The sequence below is a fragment of the Thamnophis sirtalis genome, unplaced genomic scaffold (genome assembly GCF_051295495.1).
Source record: "Thamnophis sirtalis isolate CommonGarterSnake01/CBP01778 unplaced genomic scaffold, rThaSir2_p1.2 scaffold_6, whole genome shotgun sequence".
In the NCBI taxonomy this organism is placed as follows: domain Eukaryota; kingdom Metazoa; phylum Chordata; class Lepidosauria; order Squamata; family Natricidae; genus Thamnophis; species Thamnophis sirtalis.
In genome coordinates, this window is record NW_028261386.1 from 43,809,900 (window position 1) to 43,836,148 (window position 26,249).

At 35.1% G+C, this 26,249-nt stretch overlaps 1 protein-coding gene across 3 annotated transcripts in view; it reads right to left on the bottom strand.

Moving 5' to 3' along the window:
* Positions 1–26,249, bottom strand: part of UBR2 (ubiquitin protein ligase E3 component n-recognin 2) — a 53,172-nt gene that overhangs the window by 13,962 nt on the left and 12,961 nt on the right. For 2 of the 3 annotated variants that reach the window (XM_087717728.1, XM_087717725.1), the window contains exons 11-32: positions 25,646–25,744; positions 22,610–22,773; positions 22,426–22,525; positions 21,861–21,989; positions 20,039–20,222; positions 19,195–19,256; positions 18,853–18,963; positions 16,797–16,862; positions 16,255–16,377; positions 16,058–16,121; positions 15,577–15,701; positions 14,514–14,566; positions 13,450–13,552; positions 12,185–12,233; positions 10,812–10,966; positions 10,619–10,721; positions 8,760–8,869; positions 8,586–8,666; positions 6,736–6,917; positions 2,935–3,134; positions 2,451–2,544; positions 1,050–1,211 (exon numbers count right to left, since the gene is read on the bottom strand). In XM_087717728.1, the coding sequence (XP_087573854.1) occupies positions 1,050–1,211; positions 2,451–2,544; positions 2,935–3,134; positions 6,736–6,917; positions 8,586–8,666; positions 8,760–8,869; positions 10,619–10,721; positions 10,812–10,966; positions 12,185–12,233; positions 13,450–13,552; positions 14,514–14,566; positions 15,577–15,701; positions 16,058–16,121; positions 16,255–16,377; positions 16,797–16,862; positions 18,853–18,963; positions 19,195–19,256; positions 20,039–20,222; positions 21,861–21,989; positions 22,426–22,525; positions 22,610–22,773; positions 25,646–25,744 (2,519 nt within the window). Of the gene's footprint in view, positions 1–1,049; positions 1,212–2,450; positions 2,545–2,934; positions 3,135–6,735; positions 6,918–8,585; positions 8,667–8,759; positions 8,870–10,618; positions 10,722–10,811; positions 10,967–12,184; positions 12,234–13,449; positions 13,553–14,513; positions 14,567–15,576; positions 15,702–16,057; positions 16,122–16,254; positions 16,378–16,796; positions 16,863–18,852; positions 18,964–19,194; positions 19,257–20,038; positions 20,223–21,860; positions 21,990–22,425; positions 22,526–22,609; positions 22,774–25,645; positions 25,745–25,814; positions 25,914–26,249 lie in introns of all 3 variants that reach the window. The other variant, XM_087717726.1, reaches the window with a different exon arrangement.

Sequence of the window (26,249 nt, forward strand, 5' to 3'; positions counted from 1 at the left end):
ATGGAATTTCCATTGATAAGCGATGGGGTCTAAAATGCAAAAGTATCATTTAGCAACAGCAACCTCTGCAGTCCCATTGCTGCTGTTCACTGAATCCCAGAGCAATTAGATGAGAAAACTTCCAGGTTGCTTCCAACAACCAAAGTCAGGTAAGTGGCTCTTATCAGGTGAGAGGCAAGAACGAGGGATTGTGTGGGGAGGCAGGGAATGGTTGGCATGAGACAGGAAGATTTGGGACAATGCATGAAAGGCACAGTACAAGTGGGGATAGGTTCAGGATGTGTATGAGACTGTGTGCAAGAGGCATGGCACAGGTCAGGAAAGGTGCCTATGCGTGTGCCAGGGTCAGGAAGATACACGGGGGGGGGGGGGGGCAGGGATTGGGCATGCAGGTAGAGGAGACTAACCCCAGCGACTTGTGACCTTCCCTGCCAGCTTCCCCATTAACTTTGTGCGGAAGTCAACAGGGAAAGCAAAACAGTAGGCAGGCCCAAAAATCAATGATGATACATGGGTATTCTTTCAAGCTGAGTTTTTTACTGTTTCCACATGTATAAACAAACTGAAGAACTCTACTATCCACATCTATCATATACAAATATTCTTCAACTTACGACTGCAATTGTGCCTAAAAGTAAAGCTGTAAGTCTTGATAGTCATTAAGCAGATTATCATGTTTGCACGTGATTTATGACTTTTTTTTGCAGTGGTCATTAAGCGAATGTGAAGGTCATTAAGCAAACCCATTGTCTGCAATGGGCATCTTTTGCCAGAAACTAGAAGTAGATGCTAATTTCCGACAAAAAACATCATAAATCATGGTTGTGCGACTGCAGGATGCTACAAATAACCATAAATGGATGCATAGCACCCAAAATGCAATCACATGGCCGTGTGCGTGTCCATGTCTGTGTCCATCAGAACTTTTGAATCTAGTTTGCATAAAATTGTGGCGGGGGGAATGTGACTTTGAAGTGCTTGATTGTAAATCAAAGATTACCTGTACATAAATAATTATTAATTAATTATTAATTCATGAAAGTACTAACCTGTTAAACAAAGTCCTTGGAGGAGGAAGAAGAGGAATGACAGTATTGCTTAAGCATTCACAGAGAGGACAAAGGAATTCACCATTTTCTACATCGTAACTTGTATGCACTCGTAATCTTTGTTGTCGTCTTTGTTCTTTTGCTTGCACAGCATTAAAATACCTTTAGAAAGCAACATAATTTAAGCATAATATTATAATACTAGCTATAAAGTATTTGTGGATACTAGAATACTTTATTCTAATTAGAATATTTTTTTTTGGCCAAATGTGATTAGACCCACAAGGAATTTGTCTCCAGTGCAGAAGCTCTCAGTGTATATGGAACACAAAAGAGTAATAATAATCATAAAACGATACCAATAAGAGGACGTTGTAGAGAATATGACAAGGACAATAATAATACTACAACCATACCATATGGATAAATATACTTAGACATAAGGTAGTATTATGGGAATTAGGTGTTCAGCAGAGTCATGGCATGAGAAAAACAACTATCCCTGTGTCTAGTTGTTTTGGCATTCAATGCCCTCTTGCGGCATCCAAAGGGAAAGCATTGAAATAGATTATGTCCAGGATGTGTGGGGTCTGTAGATATTTTCTTAGCTCTCCTTCTGACCCATGCAATATATATACGTCTTCACAAATACTGTCTGTCTGTCTCTCTTGCTCTCTCTCTCATCAGAGCATTTTTTCCATTTTTTAAAAGAAAAGGACAGTTAGTTAACTATTATGTTCTCCAGCCATCACACAAAGATAAATTTTCTGATGTCATCCTTCACATTTCATGTCATAACATTACCACCCGTGAGGATCACCCGTGTTCTAAGCAGCACTGGGACTCCTAATCCTACCTCAAATTCAGCCCTATATCATGGCCAGTTAAAAAAATTATGCACTGAATAGTAGTTTATCTTATTTAAAAGGTAAGAAAATAGCTGATTTATTGTAAAGAAAATTATAATATTTTCTTATCATTCTGAAGAATTTTTTTGAACCACTTTCTTCTAATAAATTTCATTCAACATCTAAAGCATTTTTGTTGTTGCATGGTTTGATAAAATGAGAATGTCTACTTGAAAAGGGAGTATTAATTTTAAGAAAAAGCTGCAATTTTATTTGCCAGAAAATGACATTCTCCTCCTAAGCAGCAAGTCCAACAGAATACAGACAAGAAATGTGTTAAAAAAATAATCAGTCAAATGCACTGTGAGAAGCTAAGAGTTAAATTTCATCAAGCATTTAGTAGACTGAGCAAGAATAAAACAACTTTCTTGGCAATAATACACCAAAATGTGTTACATGATTAGCCAAGCATAATAGACAGTAGGGGGAAAAAAGTATCTTAGCTGCTTTGACACAGCATCCTGAACTCCTGTTAATATTTTTTAAAAATTACCTTTGCCAGCAATGTGCATGCATAATATGTCCACAACTACCAGTGTGTGTTCCACATGACAGGTCTGGATGCATAAATAATGGATCGTATTTTTCTGTGTATGAAAAATAACAGAGATAATAGTCACAAACAGATAATTCACATTACTTATACATCCATATAATTGAAAAGTTTTACAAACCATATAACCTTTTACACCCTAAGGCCAGTACACTAAGCTAGCATTAGGATACTTGTGAATGGGCTGACTTAATTATTATTTTACAGCAGAATTTCTCATTATTTGTAACTTTAAGATGAGTGGACTTCAAATCCCAGAATTCCCCATCCACTATGCTGTCCACACATCTTAAAACTGCCAAAGTTGAGAAACACTGATTTATAATATAATGAATAAAAGCTTCCTGTAACATTCAAAACAGAATATAGTGCATTTGAGTATTATTAATATATGCTCCTTTAAAATGGTATATAAACTACTCACCAGGATCTGAAATCACTTTATTCCTATTTTTGGATAAGACTGTTGATCTTTGAACAAATGCTGCCAACACCATTGCTCTGTTATCCATCTTGACCTCTTGTTCTTCTTGGCATAAGATACAAGTAGCTACCTGTCTCTGTTCACACACTTTAGTCTGCTCAGGACCCAAGGCAATAAGCCTGGTATCTGAAACTGAAGGGCTAGAATGAAATGATATTAGTAAGCATTTAGTTGGAATATTTACTAAAGCAATGTATAACTGAATGCAAATATTTTTATCCAAATCATCTTATGCTGTATTTTCCTCTCCAGAAATGTTCTACAGTTTGCCTTAATAAAACCATCATATATGAAGCAATTAAATGTGCTAAAGTCCTTGTAACAATTTGAAACTATTTTCAGAGTATGGAAAGTTATTTAGATCGAATTCTCCATTGAGATATTAGTAGAATAATACTTTGGAATCCTCTGGAAGCTGAAGAAAGCTATTAAGTATAAATATTTACCAAAATTCGAGTGAAAGAAGAAAATAGAATAGACTTCTTTATTGACCAAGTGTGATTGGATACACAAGTAATTTGTCTTTGTTGCGTATGTTCTCAGTGTACATAAAAGAAAAGAGACATGACATAAAAACATATACCGTATTTTTCAGACTATAAGACGCACCTTTCCCCACCAAAAACAGGGGTGAAAATCTGGGTGCGTCTTATACACTGAATACAGCATTTCTGGCCTCCCGGAACCCCGTCCCCTTTGCAAAAATGGATGTGCAGAGGGTTTGGGAGGCCTGCAGAGCCCTTATGGGGGCTGGGGAGGGCAAAAACAGCCCCCAGGAGCACTCTACAAAGCCTCCTAAAGCCTATGCATGCCCTGTTTTTTGCAAAAAAACAGGCCCATTTTCGCAAAAAAACAGGCTATTTTTTGCTAGTTCCCCCCCCCCCCCCAGCCCTACTTCGCAGGCCTCTCAAACTCTCTGCATGCCCCATTTGTCACAAAAAATGAAGACTGCAAAAACTTTTTACCTCTTCAAAATCTTGTTGCATCTTACAGTCCAAAAAATACGGTACATTTACTAAAATATGATCAAAATATTCTGGCTGCTAAAATTATCAGCAAGAGGAAAGGCTTTACATGTAATCCATTGTGTCCATCACCAGTACAGAAACAAGACTGGATGTACTGAAATTACATTTCAGACTAGAGCAACAGAAATTATAAATCCTCGAGTACTGCCACTTTTGTTCCCTACAGTAAGAGATACATAACTTACCCCCACCTATATATGAACATATAAAACTTGAGATAAAATATAAATCATCCATAAGTAATACAATATTGAAATAACTAATAACCAACAATCCATAACAGTATGCTGATATGATTAAATAACATGAATATTTTGTAAATGATCCTCATTAATACTATGGGAGCAACCAGCAAGTTACATACAAGATGATACTTCAGTCTCTGAAGACCTTCCAGAAAAATCTACTGCTATAGATTATTGTTGTGGCCCAGCAGGAGCCGTTGGAGCTGCCGACAGACTCTGATAGCGAGGGACCCTATGAGTCGGCTCTGGATGATGTGGAGGACCCTGGGCAGGGTTCAGACTCTGAGCAGGGACCAGAGAGGCTGGTTGGCCACCATGAGGCGCCTGAGGCATAGAGCAGTGGTGAAAGCCAAAGGGAGTTTGTCCCTGACGTCAGGCCCTGGAGCAGTGGTGAAAACGTCAGGCCCTGGAGCAGTGGGGAGGAGCAAAGGGAGTTGGTCCCGGATGCCAGGCAGAGACAGGCAGATAAGCGCCGGCAGCAATTACAGAGACATAGAAGGAAATCGGGCCCAGGTGGTTGTGATTAGGAGTATATAAGAAGAGACTTTGGAAGGAGACCTTTTGCAGGACATAACCATTTTACTAAAGCTGGAGAAGCTCTGTGTGTATTTCTTATCTGTGGGAGTCTGGGTTGCTGCCAAAGTCTTGTCTGTGAGTAATTACTGTGAATAAATTGGCTGACAGTAACCTTGTGTTGGTGTGACTCACCATACGGAGGGGGGGGGTGAGAACAGATTATTATATCAACTGGTTTTTAAAGTACAAACTAGAAAGAGTATATTAACTTTTTTTAAAAGAAAAGCTGGAAATAAATAGAAATAGTCATTTTAGAATTCAGTTCAACCTGCTGTCAATTAAATGCCAAAGAAAAAGTTCTCTCTGCCTACCTTGCTAATTGCAGCTAGTATAGATAATCCTTGCTTAACGATCAGTCAAAATTACAATGGCGTCAGAAAGGAAGCGGTTGGACAATCATTTGTCAGAAATGATTTAGGGTATCCTGTTTGAGCAGTGGGTTGGACTGGAAGACTAGAAGATGTCCAAGGTCCCTTCCAACATTGTTATTTTGTTAGGATGCTTTACAGCATGTAAGCACATCTGTCACAAAATATTACTCACACCTCTGGTGGTCATGTGTTTTGGTCCACGCTCCATACATGCCTATATCTCTGCTCCCAAAATACAAACATAATTTAGTGTCCTCCTGACCCCACTTCTGTAGAGAACGCCACAAAGGCATGGAGACAGGGATTTTGGGTTCCATGCATACTTGAATTCTGGCAGCCATGGATCTTGGAGGCATTTTCTTGCCATCTCCATTGAGGGCTCCACAGATGCATGCAGAGAGAGATTTTGAGCTCCATGTTTGCCTAGAAATCTAACCAGGCTTGGAAATTCAGAATTCCATGCCTACTTGAAACTCAGCAGCAGGAGGGTTCTGCAGAGGCAGGGAGACAAGGATTTTAACGTCCTTGACATGGACGTGGAGTTCAAAATCCCTCACTCCCTTTAGCTCTCCAGGAATAGAGAGGGATTCAACACATGTGAGATTGCTTAACAACTGCAATGGGGAGTGCTGAGATTGTGGTCGTTGAGCAAAGAGGTCACATGGCCACCACACTTAACAACTACTTCACTTATCAACCAAAACTCTGGTCTCAATTGAGGGCTACTTGTAGTTGTTGCACTTTTCTCAAATAATTTTGGTCAGTTTCTTGTACTCACATTGTTATTTTTACCACATACTAAGTAATCATTAACTCTGAATGTGGAAGGCAAGTGCAAAATGTTAAAAATGTTATAATGAAAGAATTATTACTAAAACGGAAACTTTTTCTTTAAACCATGCAGGTGGAGTTTTGCTTGTGGGATGCTCCTTTTAACAGCAAGAGAAAGGATGGGGTGAGTGGGAAGAAACCAAGTGCCAATTCTCTTCTTTCTTTGCTGCATTTCTATGCTGTACTGGATGCTTGGTTGGAGGAGGGGGTAAATTTATTACTTAATGTGTATCAAACATTTCAATTTATTCCAACACTCAAAACAGTGAGTCTCCTAATGAGAGAGAACTGTTCAAAACTGCATTCCCCTGTCTGTGAGTAATATATACAATTGAATTGGAACAATTTTGTCAAGACGCAAGCATTCATAAGTTGAATGGTCAGGTAATGAAAAATGTAAACACTGATGGAAATGCTACTGCAAAACAGTAAAGAGAAGTTTTCATGTTTAAAAATTAAGTAACATTTAGGTTAGAACACAGTAATAGAATAACGGAGTTGGAAGGGACTTTGGAGGTCTTCATGTCCAACTCTCTGCTCAGGCAGGAAACCCTACCATTTCAGTCAAATGGTCTCCAATCTCTTCTTAAAAACTTCCAGTGTTGGAGCATTCACAACTTCTGGAGGCAAGTTCTTCCACTGATTAATTGTTTTAAAGGTTGCCGAAGCTTATTAACACTTTGATCTTACCTATGATCATGTACTCTGGAGGTAGAAGTTTCAAGTTCATCTATAGTTTGCTGGAAGAGTTCTTTGTTTTCATCAATGAAATGCCGCTGCATCTCAGACATCTGTGCCATGATCTTCTCTCTTCGCAATTTAGCAATCTCTGCTTTTCGTTTCCTCTCAGCCTTTTCTTTATCTCGTGAGCTCTATTAAGGTAATATGTCAGCAATGGTATATAATTAATAATGTAAGTCTTTGCAGATGTGTAATTTATGTATTGAATGCACATGTTAGATTAAAGGTAAAGGCTCCCCTCGTGCATACATGCTAGTTGTTCCCGACTCTAGGGGGCATTGCCCATCTCAGTTTCAAAGCTGAAGAGCCAGCGCTGTCCGAAGACGTCTCCATTGTCATGTGGCTGGCATGAATAAATGCTGAAGGCACACGAAACACTGTACCTTCCCACCAAAGGTGGTCCCTATTTTTCTACTTGCATATTTTCATGCTTTCAAACTGCTAGGTTGTCCGAAGCTGGGACAAGTAACGGGAGCTCACTCTGTTACTGCTGACCTTTCTGATCGACAAGGTCATTATCTTAGCCACTGAGCCACTACGTGTTAGATTAGCATGTTAGATTAGTATTAGTCAAAATGAATCAAGCACTATTTGCCACTTTTCTCCTGTTTAGGAATGCTGTCATTCATTAAAGGAAATCCTTCCTAAATTATTTTATTAACTAAAGTTATAGCATGTTTCTCTCCAGAAAAACAATTTTATGGATACATATATTTTTTTTACGTTTCAAATAATGTACAAAGGTAACATTAAACAATCCAAAAGATGGAAAGATCTACTGACTCCTTTTCTGAAAGCAGAGAAAGTGAGACCAATCACAATTTCAAAGGGTGTATGTTCCACAAGATGGGAATGTCAAATAGAAGGCCCTTTATCAGATGCCCAATCAATGGCTCTTTTATGTAAGGCTTCTTTTGCAGATCTCAATATTCAAGTTAGCTCATAACAAGAGTAAAACCCTTAGTTAGACAAGGTATTTAAATATGCTACTTCTACTAGGCAAGGAACAAATGGCATCCAATTTTTCTCTTTCAGTATTAGTACAACGTGATCACAAAAATGTGTGGTAGGTAATGGTCTAGTGGTCACATTTTGTAAATTCCTGAGAAACTTTGAGAGTTGCTCCATGTAGAGCACACTGAAGTAAGCTAATGATAATGCTTGCAATCTTGCAATCTTACTGTTGCAAGATTTAATCAGTTTAGGAATATTTGCTAAATGCAATTGTGCATGTGCTCTTTGCAGCCACTACCACACAGAATTTGAAAATACACTCCCTGACAATGGATTTATTTTTTCAGAGGAAGCCAACCTGTCACAACAATTTATACCTATCCTCAACTCTATCATATAATTGTACTCTACCCTATCTGGAATTAAATTTCAGCTTGTTCACTTTCATCCAGGTCATCATAAAACCTACTAAACACTTAAAATTGACAGGATTTGTTTTTCTGGTAGAGTCACAATTCTATTAAATCCATTCCTTTATGTTTCACCCATTAAACATTAAAATAAAGCCACCGAATTAAAGTAAAGAGAGCTCAGTCAATCATTATCAGTTAATAATAAAGCTTTTATTCTGCACCATTAGTCACTATTCTGACTACCACTACCCTACTGGTGAATAAAAATGTTTTTAATTAGAAAACCTGATATAAATATTAGACATGTTGCATAGTAATATAAAATAACTTGCAAAATAAGTTGCTGGCTAGATTGTCATATTATGTTTAGAATCTGCCTTTGGATACACTTACTACCCAAATTGTGTTGCTTCTCCCTTGCATTGATATTACCTCTTCCATAAAATTTCCCTCAGTCTCCAAAACAGGACTTGTTGAAGATTTCTCCCGGAGTTTCTTAACAGTATTAAAAGTCTGAAACAAGAAACTACGTTAGTATTCGCTACTTAAAATTTTTATTTTGGCCACAGATCTATAAAGTTTATAGGAGAGTATAGTACAACTTACCTTTAGTATCCATCTGATCATGTCTTTATGCACTTCTAGGTGGGGTGCATTTTGCAAAGTTTCTAGCATGGCTAATATACTTGGGGAATTGCGGGGTGTCTCACCAGGCCCTGTTTCAAAGAAAAAGAAAGGAAATCTATGTGCATCTATTTTGGCTATATAAATTTAATACAGAGGAACAAGAATTCAATGGGTGCTTCTTGTTCTTTATGTTTCAATATAATATGCATATCTATCTATCCATCCATCCATCATATATCTTACCTATAGTTTATTACAGAAAATAATAGATTTATCTTCATAAATAATTTAGATTTATTGTAATGTTTGCTCCCCCCCCCCAATAGTGGTCTCAAGAGATCTCCGGGAGAATGCTAATGACCAGATGATTGCAAAGAAATATGATTCTTCCAACAAACTGGAGCTCTACTTCAGATTCCAAGATACGGAAGAAGAAAAAAGAGAAATGATGATGAATTTAAGAAGAGAATTTTTTTCAGAAGCACGATTAACAACCAAAGACAAGCTAATTTTAATAGCAGTTGGAGGGCAATGAGATTACCTGAGAGATCCTTCAAGCAACAAAATGCAGAGAGAAGTCTATAAAAACCTTATAAAGGAGATAAAAAGAAGACTGACACCACAATTGGCAAGAGAGATAAGACTGCTTTGTTACTGGAAAGATACAGGTTGACAATGAAAGTTGATAATAAAAAATTACTTAATTTTGGTGATCAATAAGTAGGAATTTAGTGATTTTTAGATTGTTTTAGATTGTTATTAAATGTTTATTCGTTAACAAATAATTAATTATAACAATAACGAAATGATAATGGATATAGCTTAATGTACTGTACTGGCAAATTAGTAAAAGAAATTTGTATATAAATTGCAAATTGCGATCTGGGGAAAAGACCTATAAATTTTATTAACCAATTTTTATTCAGATCTTGTCATAAAGGTGTAATGTCCTTTGGGTTTGAGGAGAGGAGGTTGGATATAATAACAACAAGGAAATGTCAATGGATATAGTTTAATAATATATACGTATATGCTCTGGTTTTGGCAAAAGAAACTTGGATACAAACTCTAAACAGTGAGTTGGGAAAAAAAGGAAAAAAAGGTTTAGAAACTTTATTAATTGACTTTTACTTCGAACATGTCACAAAGGTGTAATGTTATTGGAGGATTTTTGAAATAGCTAATGAACACCATTATGTGGTTGTGTCTTTAAGTATGAATGATTTGAGGTAAAAGCATGTTCAAATAATTGTAGTCAAATGAGAATTGTGGTACATTGATAGTAAGATATACAAAGATTTTTGAATTAAAGTGTATAATCTAATATGAATTATAAGTAATGACTGTGGAAGAAATCCACGAAAGTTATCTGTAACCAATCAGCACACTTTCTACAAGATGTAATGAAGGATGATTCTTTTTTGTGTTTTTGTTTAATTAAAATAAAATAAAAACTTTTTTTTTAAAAAAAGAGATCTCCGGGAAATGCTAATGACCAGATGATTGCAAGAAATATGATACTTCCAACCCTTCCCTCCATCATGTGAGAACTAATTTGCCCCCTCCCCCCATCCTGCCAGAAGCAATGAAACTTCTTGGATGAGAAGTGAAACATCGTCTTCTCAAAGAAAAAACAATCCAGTTGTCTTCTAAAAAAAGCATCTTGGGAACAACTATGACCTGGATGACTGAGATTCTCTACAGACATTATTTCTAATAGTTTAATAAAAGTAATTTTTAAATATAAGCAATATATTCTTAATAATACATCTTACCACCACAGTATTAGGTAAAAGAAATATGAAGAAATTGCAATTTTTGCAGAAGTAACAACTTACTTGAAATTTTCTGACTGAATGTAAAAGTCACAAGATTATCTTCACTAGCATTCTCAAGATGTTGTTTTTCTTCTTGTAGCGCCATTCCAATCAAGTGGAGAATCTAGGAAAAACATGACAAAATTTCCCTTTTCAGAAGTACTGTATATTCTACATAATTTGTATTCTTGAATTAATGAAAACTTTAACACACCCTTTGTAGCATGGACTCTGACCAGGCATATCCATTATGCTCTACTGCCCATTGAAGGATTGTTCTCATAAGGCATAACATGACATCACATTGTAGAATATTTATCAGGCTTTCAAACAGAGGGCAAAATGGTGGTAATACAGGAGGTGGAAGCGCTGAAACAGAAATTAATACACTGTTGTTAATACATTTGGAAAGTTGTACAGTTAGATAATTCAATACGTTAGGAGCATTTAAGAAGGTGTGTGGAACTTTTCAAATTAACAAAAAAAATTAGTTTATTTTATTTTTAATACAATCCTACCCGTACTCTCTGTATATATACCTAGATAGATGAGAGATGTAAATAGCTCAGTAATAAATTTCTTTTCAAGTAAAAGGACCCAAAACAGATTTAGTTGCTTTTCAAACTGGCACATGTAGTTAATTTGGATCTTCAATAAAATATTTTTTGGCTAAAAAAATAATTTTGTTGTGTTCAGTAAGAACCGTTGATTTTTTTGTAAGATTTAAAAGAAATAGCAAAATTGAGACAGCATCAGAACCTATGCATGTTAGCTGAAATTAGTATGTTTGAATTCTGTTCCTTTCTCAATTCTTCAGGACTACCGGTATTTATTCCTACTCTAAATTCACTGATTTTGAGAATGCTTACTTTCAATTAAGTCAGACTTGCCGAGTGTTAATATTAAAGGTTGCATCCTATGCAATTTAATAACTTTTGATGAATGAAGTAATACTGGAGTAACATCCAGTGTTAACATATTATGAATATCATCATAATCAATGATCCAGAGATGAAAAATTAATTGCCACACCATTCTGACTGATATCTTGTTCTATAAAGTCTTTTATAGATTATGTTGTAACACTTCCTTAACGGTGTATGCAAATTCAAACTATATTGCACATCAACATCAACACTAATCACAATGTATGGCACTTAGCAGATATTTCTTGAGTTACTTGAAACCATACAGATGGTTAGTAAAGTAACTAGAATACATTACATGCATTATTTAGATAGTGACTATATTAATTTCATGAATCCCAAATTGGGCAAGAATAATCTAAAGAACAATGTGTATAGTTTGAGGTACAATTCATAGCTGATCTAAATTTTAAAGCAGCCTAATATGTCACATATACAAATGTAGTGAGATAAATAACGTAGTCATTTACGGCATACTCAGATTTTTCCTTTAATGGCAGCATTATTTTTTGATTTGAAAAAAAAAAGGAAAATAGCTGTTTTAATTCACAATATCTGTTCATCTAGTTTAAAGTCAATATGGTTTTTGAAGACCCCATGTATTAAAAAGAATGAGAGCAACAAATATGGAGAGATCAATATAAACTAGAAACATAGGTACCTGTATCTTCCCGATTTTGTCGTCTTAGTTTTCTTTGGGCTTCCTCTGCCTTAAAAAAAATGAAAAGCAATCTAAACATTAAAAACAAAAGCATAATTTCTGGATAACTAATTTATTTCTTGACATTTATTTCATGTTCCAATTTCTTATATTACCTGAGCTCAAAAACATTCATCTCTATTGTTCATATGTATCAGTATAACTTAGATTTTATACCATAAACAAACAACTTGAAGGCCCAAGATGCAATCGCCAAAGGCATCCCCTAGGCACCTTCAAGAGTTATCAAACTGTAATGTTTAATGTGCCAGAAGGGAGAAAATAGCAAAATATATGATTGTAGAATAGTCATGTTAACTTTTTGTGAAGTCAACATTAATTTTTATTATTATCTTATCCACTGTTTGGAGGAGTTTGAGATTTGAAATGCTATTGTAAGAACGAATACTGAGAAAATCTTGTCACAGTAAAGCCATTTTGGCCAAGAACTAGCTATGCCTCGATAGTAAGCAGCTGTACCTTCCAGCTCCCCAATATCACTTTCAAGATAATGATGGCAATTTGTAACAGAAACGTGATACAGCTGAAGACAACAGATTCTAGACTAAATGATGCGGCCATAGGCAGATGAATTTCTAAGAATCATAATTATTCCATGGATTACATTTGTTATTCAGCAGTTTTTTTCATTTAAAACTGTTTTAAGTATTGTTCTGATTCCAAAAGTTACCATAGCAGCAAAAAATCACATTTAAAAGAAATTCCAAATTTATAACACCCTTGTTTTCAAAACCAGAAAAGATGCAATTTTTTCCAGCTCTATAAGCACTTGGCCTATATTTTCTCTACCATAACATCAATAATTTTGCTTATTTGTTTCTTTCTTATTAGTAATATAACTGTATCCTGTATGAATACCTCACCAATTCCCTTGGATTTCTTGCCTATATCTTACAAATCCCCTTCAGAGATTTGTAAATTCTATTTATGTTCCTCAATTAACCGTTTTCTTCCACTGTAATTGAATCTGCTACTGTCTTCATACAAAAAAATTCTACTTCTAATTCCTTCATGAAACTATCCATGCAACTTTTGTTTCTCTTTACTCAAAATCAAACTACCAAAACAGCCAATCTACTTTGTTTCTTTCAAAGATATACTGTCCTGTTATAAACTCAATCTGAATCTATAATGCAGGCATGCGAATACAAAGCTTCATAATTATATATAATTATATAATGAAAGTTTTCATCTTGCATAATTACCTTAGACTGTTCTGCCCTTGAAAAATGGTAAAAATATAAATTGAAATCTTTAGCACATTCTGGCTTTAACTCATATAAGCCTCTTCCTGTTAATCCTGGTTTTCTAAAAGATAATTGGAAATGTATAATCAGCATTGGAATAATTGAACAACAACATTCTAAACTATTCCATGAAACAATGAGAACACTAATACCTCAATATGAATGATGTCTTATACTTTTAACTGACTATTACTATTAATGACTGCACAAAGCTTCTTTGCCTACAAGCACAGACTCTACTTTGGCAAAAATGAGACTCAGTGCCTCTGACTGTTGGCTGAATGACACCAGACGTCCCTTCATTTAGGTCATCAAAGGGGTCCACTGACAGCCCTTCAACTTATCATCACCTAAAATAAATGTGTAGCTTCTTAAATAACAGACATGTGAATATGAGATATGGTACACAAGCAATTGATGCCATACTTATAGTCAAGGTATTAATTGTAAAGAACCATGTTCTTGTTGCTGCCTAAACCTACAGAATAAGATGGGAAAGAAAACCCCACTTTCTCCTGAGCTGCACTGCCCTGAGAATAACCATCAAGGTTGTTGGCTTCTACCTTGCTTCTCCACTAAACATTTTGCTTTTGGGCAATAGCAACCTTCATTCCTGTTGAAGCAAGACCATCCTTTGAAAACAAGGAAGTGGCTAAATGTATTATAAGCTATTCTTCGAATACATATTTGGTGTATTTGGGAAGATGAGGGACAACAGATAATTTCCCTGCTAATATAAAAGTTTTTTCCATGTAGTATTTTTTATCACAATAAAAAAAAGTTTGTTTTGTTAATACTTTTAACAAAAAAAATCCCTCAAAACATTCAGAATCTTACTTCTTACATTATCTCTAAGAGCTGTCAATTCTTACATTTGTAAAATGTCTAGACTACATTCAATTAAAATAACCATAAAGAAAGGTTTAAGAATGAAGTATAAATCAGTCCTAAACAGTATTTACTGGGTCACAATATATACTATTTTACACATTTAAAGAGGTTTGTTGCAGGGAAGCCATTACTTGAAACAGGCAACTGCTTCAATGACAGTTTCCATTCCGGTCTCTTTGTTTTCCTATGAAATCAAAGGAAAAATAGGTTATTATATGTGTACATAGTTTTCAAGTATATTTCCTAAGGTAATAATCAGCTAGATCAATCTGGAAATAGGGGGTTCTTTGTGCTGTCTGAGCTTGGCTGTTTTTTTGCAGATGTTTCATTATCCAAGCAAGCTAATATTATCAGTGTTAGTGAGGACTGGGGTTTTCTTCAGTTTATATTCCAATGACTTGCCAACATTGTCAATATTGGTGGAGTAGTTTTGGAGGTTCTTTGTTTGGGCCGTTTATTGCTAGCTTGTTTGGCAGTTCCTTGATTGGAGTATTCTTGATTGTTGATTTGATGTTAATCTTGGAGTTAATCTCCAAATCCACTTGGAGAAGAACCCCCAAGAACCACTTCCACCAACACTATTAGGGCAAACAAGTAGAATATAAACTGAGAGTGAATCCCACTGCTTACTAGCACTGATGATGTTACCTAGTTTGGGTAATGAAACATCTTCAAGAAACAACCAAGCTCATTTCAACCTTGAGCTACAAATATTCTCCTTTATTGGCAATCTGGAAGTATTAAAAATTTAAGGATCTTTAAGACTGTGCTATCTTAAAATTAGTTATTGTGATTGAGTCATATTTTTCATACACAGTTCTGCAATCTCACAAGTTTAATGCAAAATAATTTGAAATGATTTATTTTTATATTTCTGAAATTTTATTTCCCATGTCACTTTTCTGTTTATAATTGTAATAATAACAGTCACTGTGATTAAATTGCAACAAAATAAAGTACTCTGGATGGGTTGTAAAATTCAACACATTTACTAATTTCTAGGGAGTATAAAATTGTGGAGAAAGTATTTAATATAATCCATTAAAGCCTGCTGGGAAATCATCTTCTATAAAAACTTTTAATTCCCTGCTATCTGAAGGAATCTTCATGACCAATTCCATCATATTAGAAATCCCCCAATGATCATCCACCAATTTAAAAAGTACAAGTGAAAATATTTTTAATGAGACTCACATCTTCTGGCAACGCTTTTACTAATTCACTATGAGCCATGGGTCTGATGCTCAGCTGGTGAATAATCTCTCTTTTTATTTCATCTGTAGCATTAATCTGCCCAATTCCTGGAGTAAATCTCTCTCCTGTAAAACAAATCAATAATTTCAGTAAGCACTGATCAATTTCATTTTATGAATATGCTGAACCGAAGCCACAGAAGTGACTATTTTTTCCAGTACAACATCTGAAGGGATATTCATATTATCATATGACAACATGTAAGGATTGTGTCATGATCATAAACATCCCCAAAATAATTTTATTTTATCAAGGAGCAACAGAAGTGGAAATAATTGTACTCTTTAACATTGGAGTTGTAGGTACAGTATATTAATGAACTAATCAAAACAACATCTATAAATTGCAGGACTTCTAACTATAATTAGAATTAATCCATAAAATTAATCAGTAGGTATTAAATGAAAAAGCATAAACTCACCAACAATAATTATAATTAGGTGTAACATTTCTTCAATGAGAGTATTATTTTGCTGAACCATATCCTGAAAGAAACAAGGACTAAAATGTTAGAAAGCACTTACAGATATTTTCATGTTAAGATATAACAGTTTGCAATTTATTTATAATGAATTTCTTAAAGCTTTGAAACTATATCTTCAACTACTCATGTTGTACCTTATTGGTATTTTCAGAACTGAACCTTTTGCCATAATCCGGAGTACTAAATATCTGATAAAGTTCAAAGCGACACAGCATCATCATCAAAAAGTGGTTTGGATCCATCATAGACACACTTGTCTACAAAGAAAAGGAAGTTTAGATAAAGAGAACAGAATGATATAAACTTATTTGGAAACATTGCACTATTGGCCATAATCACATATAAAATTTGTTTTCTTTTATAAATACGTCATACAATAGTTGCATATGAAGCAGCATGAATCTTCATATTATAGTCCTTTCTAAACCTTTTAACTGTAATATCCCTTTCAAGTACAAACAGCATATTGAATATTTGTTTTCCAAAATTTTGTACTTTTAAAAAATAATGGTTTTATCAGAATATATTAACATATAACTTTTCCAGTCTCAAAAGGGGAGGTACGTTGAAAAAAACCTTGACTGCATAATATTTTTTAAAAACTCTTTTAAAGAACGCAGGTGTCTTAGTGACATCTTAAGGTACATCTAAGGATTATTCAAAAAAAAAAAATTACCTGGAGCATTACAATGTCTTTATCAAACATTTCTCTTCTGCACTTTACATTATGATAATAGTATATCTGAAAGAGAAAGTTTTCAGAGTTTGATATTTGATTTGGATTATGATCCAAATCTACTTTACATTCCATTTTGCTGACAAAATTTCTCAGATTCATCAAAATCTTGACTTTACAAGAACAAGAAGAGTTAAAATGATTTACCATATAACCTGGGAATCTTCTTGACTTGCAGACTCTAATAAAGTAAAGAGGGGTTTTTCCCACATGATTATCAGCTGCATACTGTACTTTTGGAGGCAAGTCGAGGCAAGCTTTAGGAGATTGTCAATGTCTTTCTGTGTGAGATGATGATGCCTGTAGTCCTGAAGAATTCAGCCATTTTTTACTGACTCACCTTCACTACAGTTACTAAGAGAATCATGGGAGTTCAGCTACAGAATGTAGCGGAAGAAATGGATTATCTACATTATATTTATAATCTATTATTATTACCTCTCTTTCAGTCATAATTCAAGGACTGGCATGCAACAGAAATGGTACTAATGGATGACTTTTATCAGGACCTTGACTCCCCAACCCCCCTGATCCTCTTAGATCTGTCAGCAACTTTCAGTACCATCAATCATGAAATTTTGATGGATCAGTCTTGAAGATTGGAGGTAACAACTGTTCTACAGTAATTCTGTTTCTTCCTTGTGGGCACTTCTGCTCAGTGGTGACTGGGTAGGTGAGATTGACTTGGTGGTTTATTTTTGTGGGGTTCCTCACAAGTTGGTCCTTTGCCCCATTACTTCAATCTACATAATATCAATATTGTAGTACCATCAATATGCTCATGATGCTCAATTGTACACTGTCACTCCAGGCCATACTAATGATGATGTGAAAGTCTTGAACCTGTGTCTAGAGGCTGAGGACACAAGGAAACAGGATGAAAATGCATCCATGCAAGAGGAAGTTATTGTTTGTTCATTGAGGACATTGGTCAACTCTAGTAGTCTCTCTCAAAATATCTAAAGGATAAGATCTCTCATTTGGAAGTCTCTTGGATTCATGGCTACTGGATTGGAAGATGAAAGCCATGCCCAAGAATGCTATTTACAAGCCTTAGACATATGTGATTACACAACCATACCCAAAAATGAGATATTAAAGACTGACAGACTCAAAAGCTGTCCAGACTGGTTGGGTTGAGCAATGGGCCTTTCAGGAGAGGGTGCACCACCACCTCGAAAACCGATGGGATCACCCCTTGCTTAAGGAATTAGTAATCACCACCCAAGCCCAACTGTGTCTCCTCCAAGCACCCTTAGCCAGCTAGGAGACACATGGAATGCTGGTATGGTCAAATTATCCGCTGCAAAAGCCCTATTCACATCCTCAAGTGCAACGGGATCAAACTCCCTTGAGATAAACTTGCAGGATTTAGCCCTATAACCTCCAAGGGCACTGGCCTAAAGCTGAAGTTCAATGTCGAAATGCAAGAGACTTCATCTGCAGAGTACACAGCATATTCCTCATGGTGACCCTATAGATTAAATCCTTTTGGTCTATGGTAAAGGCCATAGGCTAGAAACCATGAATTTGTGAGCTTTAGCCTTGGGCATGAAAGCCAGCTGGGTGGCTTTGGGTCAGTCATGTTTTCTCATCTCACTTCACAGAGTTGTTATTGTTGTGGGAAAAATAGGAGGGAGAAGGAGTATTAAGGATGTTTGCCATCTTGAATTATTTATAAAAAATAATAAAGTTGAGATAAAAAATGTACCACAGCTTCCAGAAGTGATTAAAACTTCATATATTTATTATCAAAATTCAGTGTCAAACATATTGAATGGGACATACATACAAATAAATAAACAAGCATTTTGAGTTCAAGAAAACTACTCTTAATAAACACATTTAGGAAAACATACAAAATAATCAGAGCACAAATTTAAAATTAATTATTTATGAAGAGCACCTTACTCTTTAGCAATAAGGAAATCAAACAGTTCTATGGTTCTCAGGTAAAAGAAAAGGATTAAATAATTTTTTCCCATTCAGGACTTACCTGATTAACAAGTGAAAATCCATTTCTCCGCCACATTCCAGCATGAACTTGGGCACACAGAACTAGACATCGCAGGGGATGTTCTATTAACATAGGAGGACTAAGTTCACTCTGTATCGGTTGAAGATAAACACAAAACTCAATATATTTGTTTCATGTTTTTAAAGAGCATTCAAAAATTCATTTCCATGACTTAAAATATAGGAAGTTATAGCTATTATCCCTTATGGTTAACTGTATTCTAGGCACTGTTACCTCTGGATCTCCCCAATTAACTGTTCAGTTTTGTTTTGTTTTAAACTAAAATAAGTCATAGATGTTTATTAACATAATATTACTCACCATTGGTAGTTGTTCTGGAAACTTGTATGCTACTTCTGTTTTGCTCAAAAGTGCATGCAAACCTGTATTAAATACAAAAATGCATTCTATTGATTATATTACAGTATTTATTTATTGTATCTATACAGTACCAAAAGTTTTTGCATTTTAGTGGGGAAATATAATTGCTTAACCAACCCAATTTATCTCACAAAAGAATCTTGCAGATGTCCATTTTGGTGTATGGATTTGAACTGCTACCCAAAATCTTTTGTGACCCTTGAACTAACAGAAGCGGATAGCACTCCTTATAGTATATAATATTTAGCTACATCTAAAATATAGTGCACTATATCTATATGTAAAATGTATGTCTATGTCTATATATGTATATATATATATATGTATGTATGTATGTATGTATGTATGTATGTATGTATGTATGTATGTATGTTTTTTTATTTGTGCTGATAAATAAATAAAGGACAAATAAAAAACACAAATATAACAAAGGCAACAGTAAAAATATTGGGTTTCTGTCGTGATGGACTCTTGTGACGAGCCGATTGACAGATGATGGAAGCAGTTAGCTTCCTCCCATAATTGGGGCTTACCAGGGGTTGTAAAAATCTAATATATATATAAGTTTACACAACAGTGATAAGTTTCTATAATGGTAAGAATAGTTGAATCTGAACCTGACAATATCAAAGAAATACAGCTTACTAACTCATGTCTTTGTTGTAAAGTGATTCATTTTCCACCCACAAAGATAGCAAGCAAAAGAGAAAATTTGAGTTATAGTTATGAAAACAAACCATATTAAAAATTAACCACCAAATCAACTAAGCAATTTAGGGCTTACCTGCAAGTAAACGGGAAACAGGAAGATGAATGCTAACTTTTTCCTGAGAAACACAGTATCTAATAGTTTCAACTGAATGTCCACACATGCTGAGTTCAATTGGCTGTTCTCCTTCAGTAAAACCACAGTGGCATTGCATCAAAACAGTCAAAGATTTCTTATAGGCTTCAATAAGCACTTTTTCCTATAAAAATTAAAGGTAATTATATTTACAGATAACACAGCTCTTAAAATTGTACCAAAATGATCATACATTTGTAATCAAGATAAACAAGTGAAAAATTGCATCAAGGTAAAATTTATCTAACCTATTTAAAGTGAATTTGCCAATGCTGTTTCAATAACTGTTGGAACTGTATCATAGTAGGCAGCAGTAGGTATACAATTCCATCTTACAAAGAAAACTTTAGTAGCAGAAACACGAACATAGGAAGCGCATTTAAGACTCTAAATTCTGATCTTATTTATCTCCAAATAGAGGGAAAAAAGTACTGGTGAGAGAAAGTTTTCTATTCTAGCCTCTAGGTCCTGCTTTGCAATGGGAGTTGTGGTATTTTTAGTACTTTCTTCTAGGATATTTTATCATTTCACTCTAGAGCAGATTTCTAGAGAGTAGAGAAGATGGGCTTGACAAAGAGAGCTCACTAGACTTCTCCATCCCAATTAAGTGAGTCCTCATTAATACAATTCATTTTCTGAATTGCACTCTACCTTTTCTTATACATTATACCAGTAAATCTTGTGGTTCTTCATATGTGCTATCCAGAGGTGGGTTCCTACCGGTTCGGCCCGATTCAGTCAAACAGGTAGTGGTACAGCGGCATGGGTTGCTGGAACCGGTAGAGACCCAGGCCTGCGACACCCCTGAACTGGTTCTCATCTTGTTTTTAAGTTCTGCGCATGTGCAGAACAATTATAATTGAACTGTGCATGTGCACAAAGCGCACAAATGAGCAAACTGGTAGTGAAGGCGGCCAAAACCCACCCCTGGTATGACCACCATTCCATGTATGGCTATATAAACAATAGTAGAAGACTGAAGTATAAGACTGAAGTATATGGAGTATCTCTTTCTAAAAAAAATCTAGTGATTATTAATTTTAGCTCTTTTCTTCACATACAGTGATTTCCTGCCATGCCCGAAGCTATCAAAACTATTCTCGTTTCTTTAAAAAAATGCATCCAGCCATAGTCACATTCAGGATACCATTTTAAAAGGTAGACAAAAAAGTAAAACTGGAATATTTATTAAACTACTTCACATTGTATCAAATACTCAAATACTAAGATTTACCTCAGCCACATATATATTTATAAATAAATTATCTACAGAATCAGCTACAATAGTATAAATATTCAATCCATTCTGTACATCTCTGAGTAAATAGATACATTAGTGCCTCTGTGCTAATGGCGGTTTTTTAACTAAGTTAAAGTTAAAGCCTAAGTTTTCAATTAGTAAAATAGAGGGAATTTCCCCTTAAGTGTATTACCTGTTCTAAAGAACTTCTAAATTATCCAAAGAAAATTAGAGAGGGAGCACAAAACTGCAGCTATAAATAGATATATCTCACAATAACTTTGCATCACTAATCTCATACTAATGAACACCCCCTTTTATTCCTTTTATTCTGAAATACACCCTAGCCCAGATCTGAAGATTGTGTGTTAATTTATTTTACTCTAATGTTTCCTACTTAAAATTCATGGGCATTTGAGTTTCCATTTTAAACAACACAATCTTACTGATACAAATCATATAAAGAAATCTTGAGGGTTCTTTACAGCCCTCAAATATATTTGAAACATTTTAATAACTTACATCTAAAGCACACCAATCTTGCATCATTGAGATAACATGTGTTAATTTCATCTGCAGTGTGAATGCAGCTTCCCACTCTGGTTCCATTTCAATATGCTGTCCTACTTGGCGGGTTATTGGATCCATACCCTTCAGACACAGATGAGAACAACAAAGTAGTATTAATGTTAAGACCCAACAAGTCTTTGCCTAGTGACTGTATATAGCCAAGATAGAAAAATGGCTGCCTATAGTTTGCTCATGCTAATTTCATTTGTGATGGAAGAACTAGACAAACCTGCAATGATGAAAAATTATATCCATTACAATTCTGGTTTACCACCTCCTAGCTACTAGCATCTGACTTCATAAAGTCCAACAATCCTTCACAAGAATATCTTGTGATTTTCTTGTCTAGAGAGGACTGTAGAAAAATTAGCTTTACTGAAACTCTATTCTATCACCAAGAACAAGGAAACCTAATAAAAAAAGGTGTTGGAAATGTAACAATTATATGAAAAACAATTTTCACTATCTCATTTGTAATCATGCAATTAATATGATACAATTTTTGTACATTACTTACTTGCATACACCTCAGCAATTCCAAGAAGACATCAAAGCCATCTAGAAATTTTTGCCTCAGTTGATCTGACCACTCAATTGGCTTGCTTATCAACACATACCTACGTACAGCAGAAATAAATTTGCAGGCTGATTTTTGTATTTAGCTAAAAATATGTTTGTGTGATTTTTAAAAACAAACTTACTTTAAATCCAGAATCAGGCTTTGGACTCGTCGGAATTTGAATGCCTGTATTGCAGTATACCGTTCAAACTGAAATCTCCCCTGTAGATCTCTATGTCGTAAATGATCCATAAATGTTGAGATTATAGTAGTCAGGAGATTCTCTTCTACAATTAACATTCTTGCCTATAGCAAAAGTACATTTTAAAGTGTGTTTTAATCAGAAGCTGCAGAAACAATTATTTGTACGTCAAATGCAGTTCTTTTCAGCACCAAACGGCAAATAGTTCCTAAATGGGGAAACCAGCAGAATCATCATATTTCAAGGAAGGATTGGCTAAATTATTAGAAACCCATGCCTCTAAAAATTTTACTTTTAAATAAAGATACCATTATTCTGAAACTTTGCATCATAGTTAAAATTATCGATTAAGAATGAACATCTGCTGGTTAAGTACTCTAATCTGATGAACAGTGGTCACATTCATTTTTTAGAACTGCTTATACCATGAACAACATACAAATTTGCTGAAGCTATGTGGCACTGAAATTATCTCAACAGTGCACATTCTTACAACATGCGCTGTTGAGATAATTTCAGAGGATCCACCCTTATTTCTCCAAAATATGAATCAAGTTGCAAGGCAGCTTTCTACTAATGAATTCCATCCCTAGCCAATAGAGGTACAAAAAGTATCTCAGGCAGATATTAAGCCTCCACTTTGACACATCCATCTCCTTAGATAAATGGATTCACTGCCGAACAGCTTTTACATTAGTGGAGTAAACAGTAGAGCAGTCAAGCAGAATTTACTTCTAGGTAACTTCAAATTACTATTTGTGCCCTATAATCTAAGACAGGGTATGCACTTCCTTTAATCAAAGGCTGTTCTTGGTTTTGTATAGTACAATAGTTCCCAAATGTTCCCCTTTCTTAAAAATGATTCAGGACCCCTAATGACTTTTGTTTATGTGGATTAAAACTATCAATATTTACCATATTATAAATTAAAAATATTTTTATTTGACTTCACAAATCCCCTGACTTGAGACCCTCCCTCCCTCAAGAAATCACACTTTGAGACTCAATGGTATAGCAAATCAAAGATAACACTCTAAATGTGGAATGGCTGTAGGTTCTAATTGCAAGTTTTATTTATTTAATTTTGATAACTTTAAAAAAATATTATTACATTACTAATATTGTAATAAAAATAATTTCCCTTCCTCCAATCACAGTATTGATTTGTTTTTAAATAAATGGAAGATAAAGAGAAGCAGTAGAGAAAAATGTGAGAATAACAGATTGGAAAAACCTTGAAAGGGGGGAGGAATAGAGGTTGGGTAACCCCTACAAGGCATTACCAGTTTGATATAGTGGAAAGTATTTATAGCTCCAATGGATTAGAGGTATGCCAGTAGAGAAAGTGATCTTAGTAGAGTTATCTTTTATTGGTAAGGTCAAAGGGAAAAGGACAATTCTTTGATTAAGTCCATAATTGAGGTAGATACATGGGTTCTGAAGATATGAGTGAAGCTAATAAATTTAGGAGATGGAATTGGAAAATCAAATTCAGAAGGTGTCAGGTGAAACCCATTATGAAGTAAAACAAGATTTTAGACTCTAGATTGTATGGAGGTCGATTGCAATATTTAGTTCATTGGAAAGGGTACCCTTTGTCTGAAGCTACCTGTATGAAGAGTTGGGATGTAAAAGCAGATAGACTAGTAAAACAATTCCATGATAAACACCCTGATAAGCTAAAGGATACCCTGGGGAGGGGGAGATGCTTAGGATGTTGCTGTTAACCCCGTATTAATCTTGTTACAGGACATGATCTTCTGATGAGAGGAGGCAGCCTGTTAGGCCTGGAAGCTATCTTTTGCATTGGGCCTTCCGGCCTGCCACATTTACTGCTGTGGGAAAGTGGGAGGGGGGATTATATGGAGTATGGGAGATATATAGTCAAAATAACATTCCTTTCTCAGAGAGTCTGAGAGTGTCAAGAACATCTTGCTCTGCACCTGGAAGGTTGTGACTAGAAGGCATCTCCAGTTGGGATGATGACTGATTAGGCCATGTAATGGACATGTGGGTGCTGGGCAGGGACTTGGACTTTCATTTGGATGGGGAAAACCTGGAGCCTTTCAGATTCAGGTTTTCCCAGATGTGCCAATATGACATCTCTAATAAAATTGAACTTTGAGGAACTTCAAGCCTCGAAGTCTTCTTTCGTTGGGGGTGTTCCTTGGAACCGTGACAGAAGGTTTGATTGAGAGAGGAATTCCTCACATTACAAATTTATTTATACCACAGATGTGAGAAGCACATACTAAATAAAACTCAAAATCATCAAATTGGAAATGAAACACACTAAATTTGATGTTTTAGTAATAAATAAAATGTGGGGGGGGGTGCAGAATGTTTATGATTATCCGGCAATATTGACCATATGAGCACTTATTAAGGAACAAAGTGGCAATGAAATTAAAATGGAAATGGTTAAAACTCACTAGAATTTAAGAAATAAAAGGATTGTATCTATAAAAAATATGAAGGAAATGCAGTGAGGAAGTTGGACTGGACAAAGTTGGGTAATGAAGTTGGGCACAAAATATGGAAAGAAAGATAAAAGTAAACATAAAACATGGTGAACAATCAGAAAAATGTATCATCATGTGAGCTGGGGGGAGAGAAGAGATTCAGAAGTTTTAGTATTCTGTATGTACCTACATGACCCATTTATTGGACTCCTATTTTGGAGTTAAAGATGATACCTTATTCTGTGCATCTGGCTTTGTTCCTAAGGCAGGACCAGAATTCATAACCTCTTAGTTTCTACTTTAGTGCCTTAGCCACTACCACCACATACTGGTTCTTTTTTTTTTCAATCTACAGATTATAATTTTGTTACAGGTAGGCTCTGTCTTCTTTAATCATAAAATTATATAAGAATCAATATTTGGGATTCCAAACATAATAATACATTATATCTGTATTAGATTTAAGTGACCTTCAGAGCAAACAGAAGGTTTCATTCAACATTTAAATACTTACAAGAGAAGGTACTGTGAATATCTGCACCGAGAGGTCAGCAATTGAATACTCTCTGTCGTGGTCATCTTTCACATAATCATTCTGCAATCGCTCATAATTCTATTAAGAAGAAGGCAAAAAGGCAAAAAGTGCCAACTATCAGTTTAAAAAAAAAGATAGCACTACTCACCAGAGTAGGTACAGTGAAGAGCTGAACAGAGAGAGCAGTCACCGACACTGGCCGCTCGTGATCATCCTCCATAAAATCTCTCTGCAACTGCCGATAATTCTAAACAACAAGGGGAAATTCACCTCTAATCTGCACTGTTTTGTCTAAGTTTCATATTTGTGATGGAAAACTATGTCCTAAAACTGACAACCCTTTTATATCTCAAATTACTAAACTATGGCTAAGGGGACACCTCTTAATTAAATACAAATACCAAATGTATCCATTGTTATAGGAAACACTTCTAGATTCAATCAATATTTAAAGTAAATTGATGGAGTTGTGCAATATATAGAAATCCTTTTTACAATATGTAACTAGAATACTTACTAGTTAATTGAAAATTATTAGTTCAATTCAATTCAATATTACTTAAATAACATGGTATTTATTAAG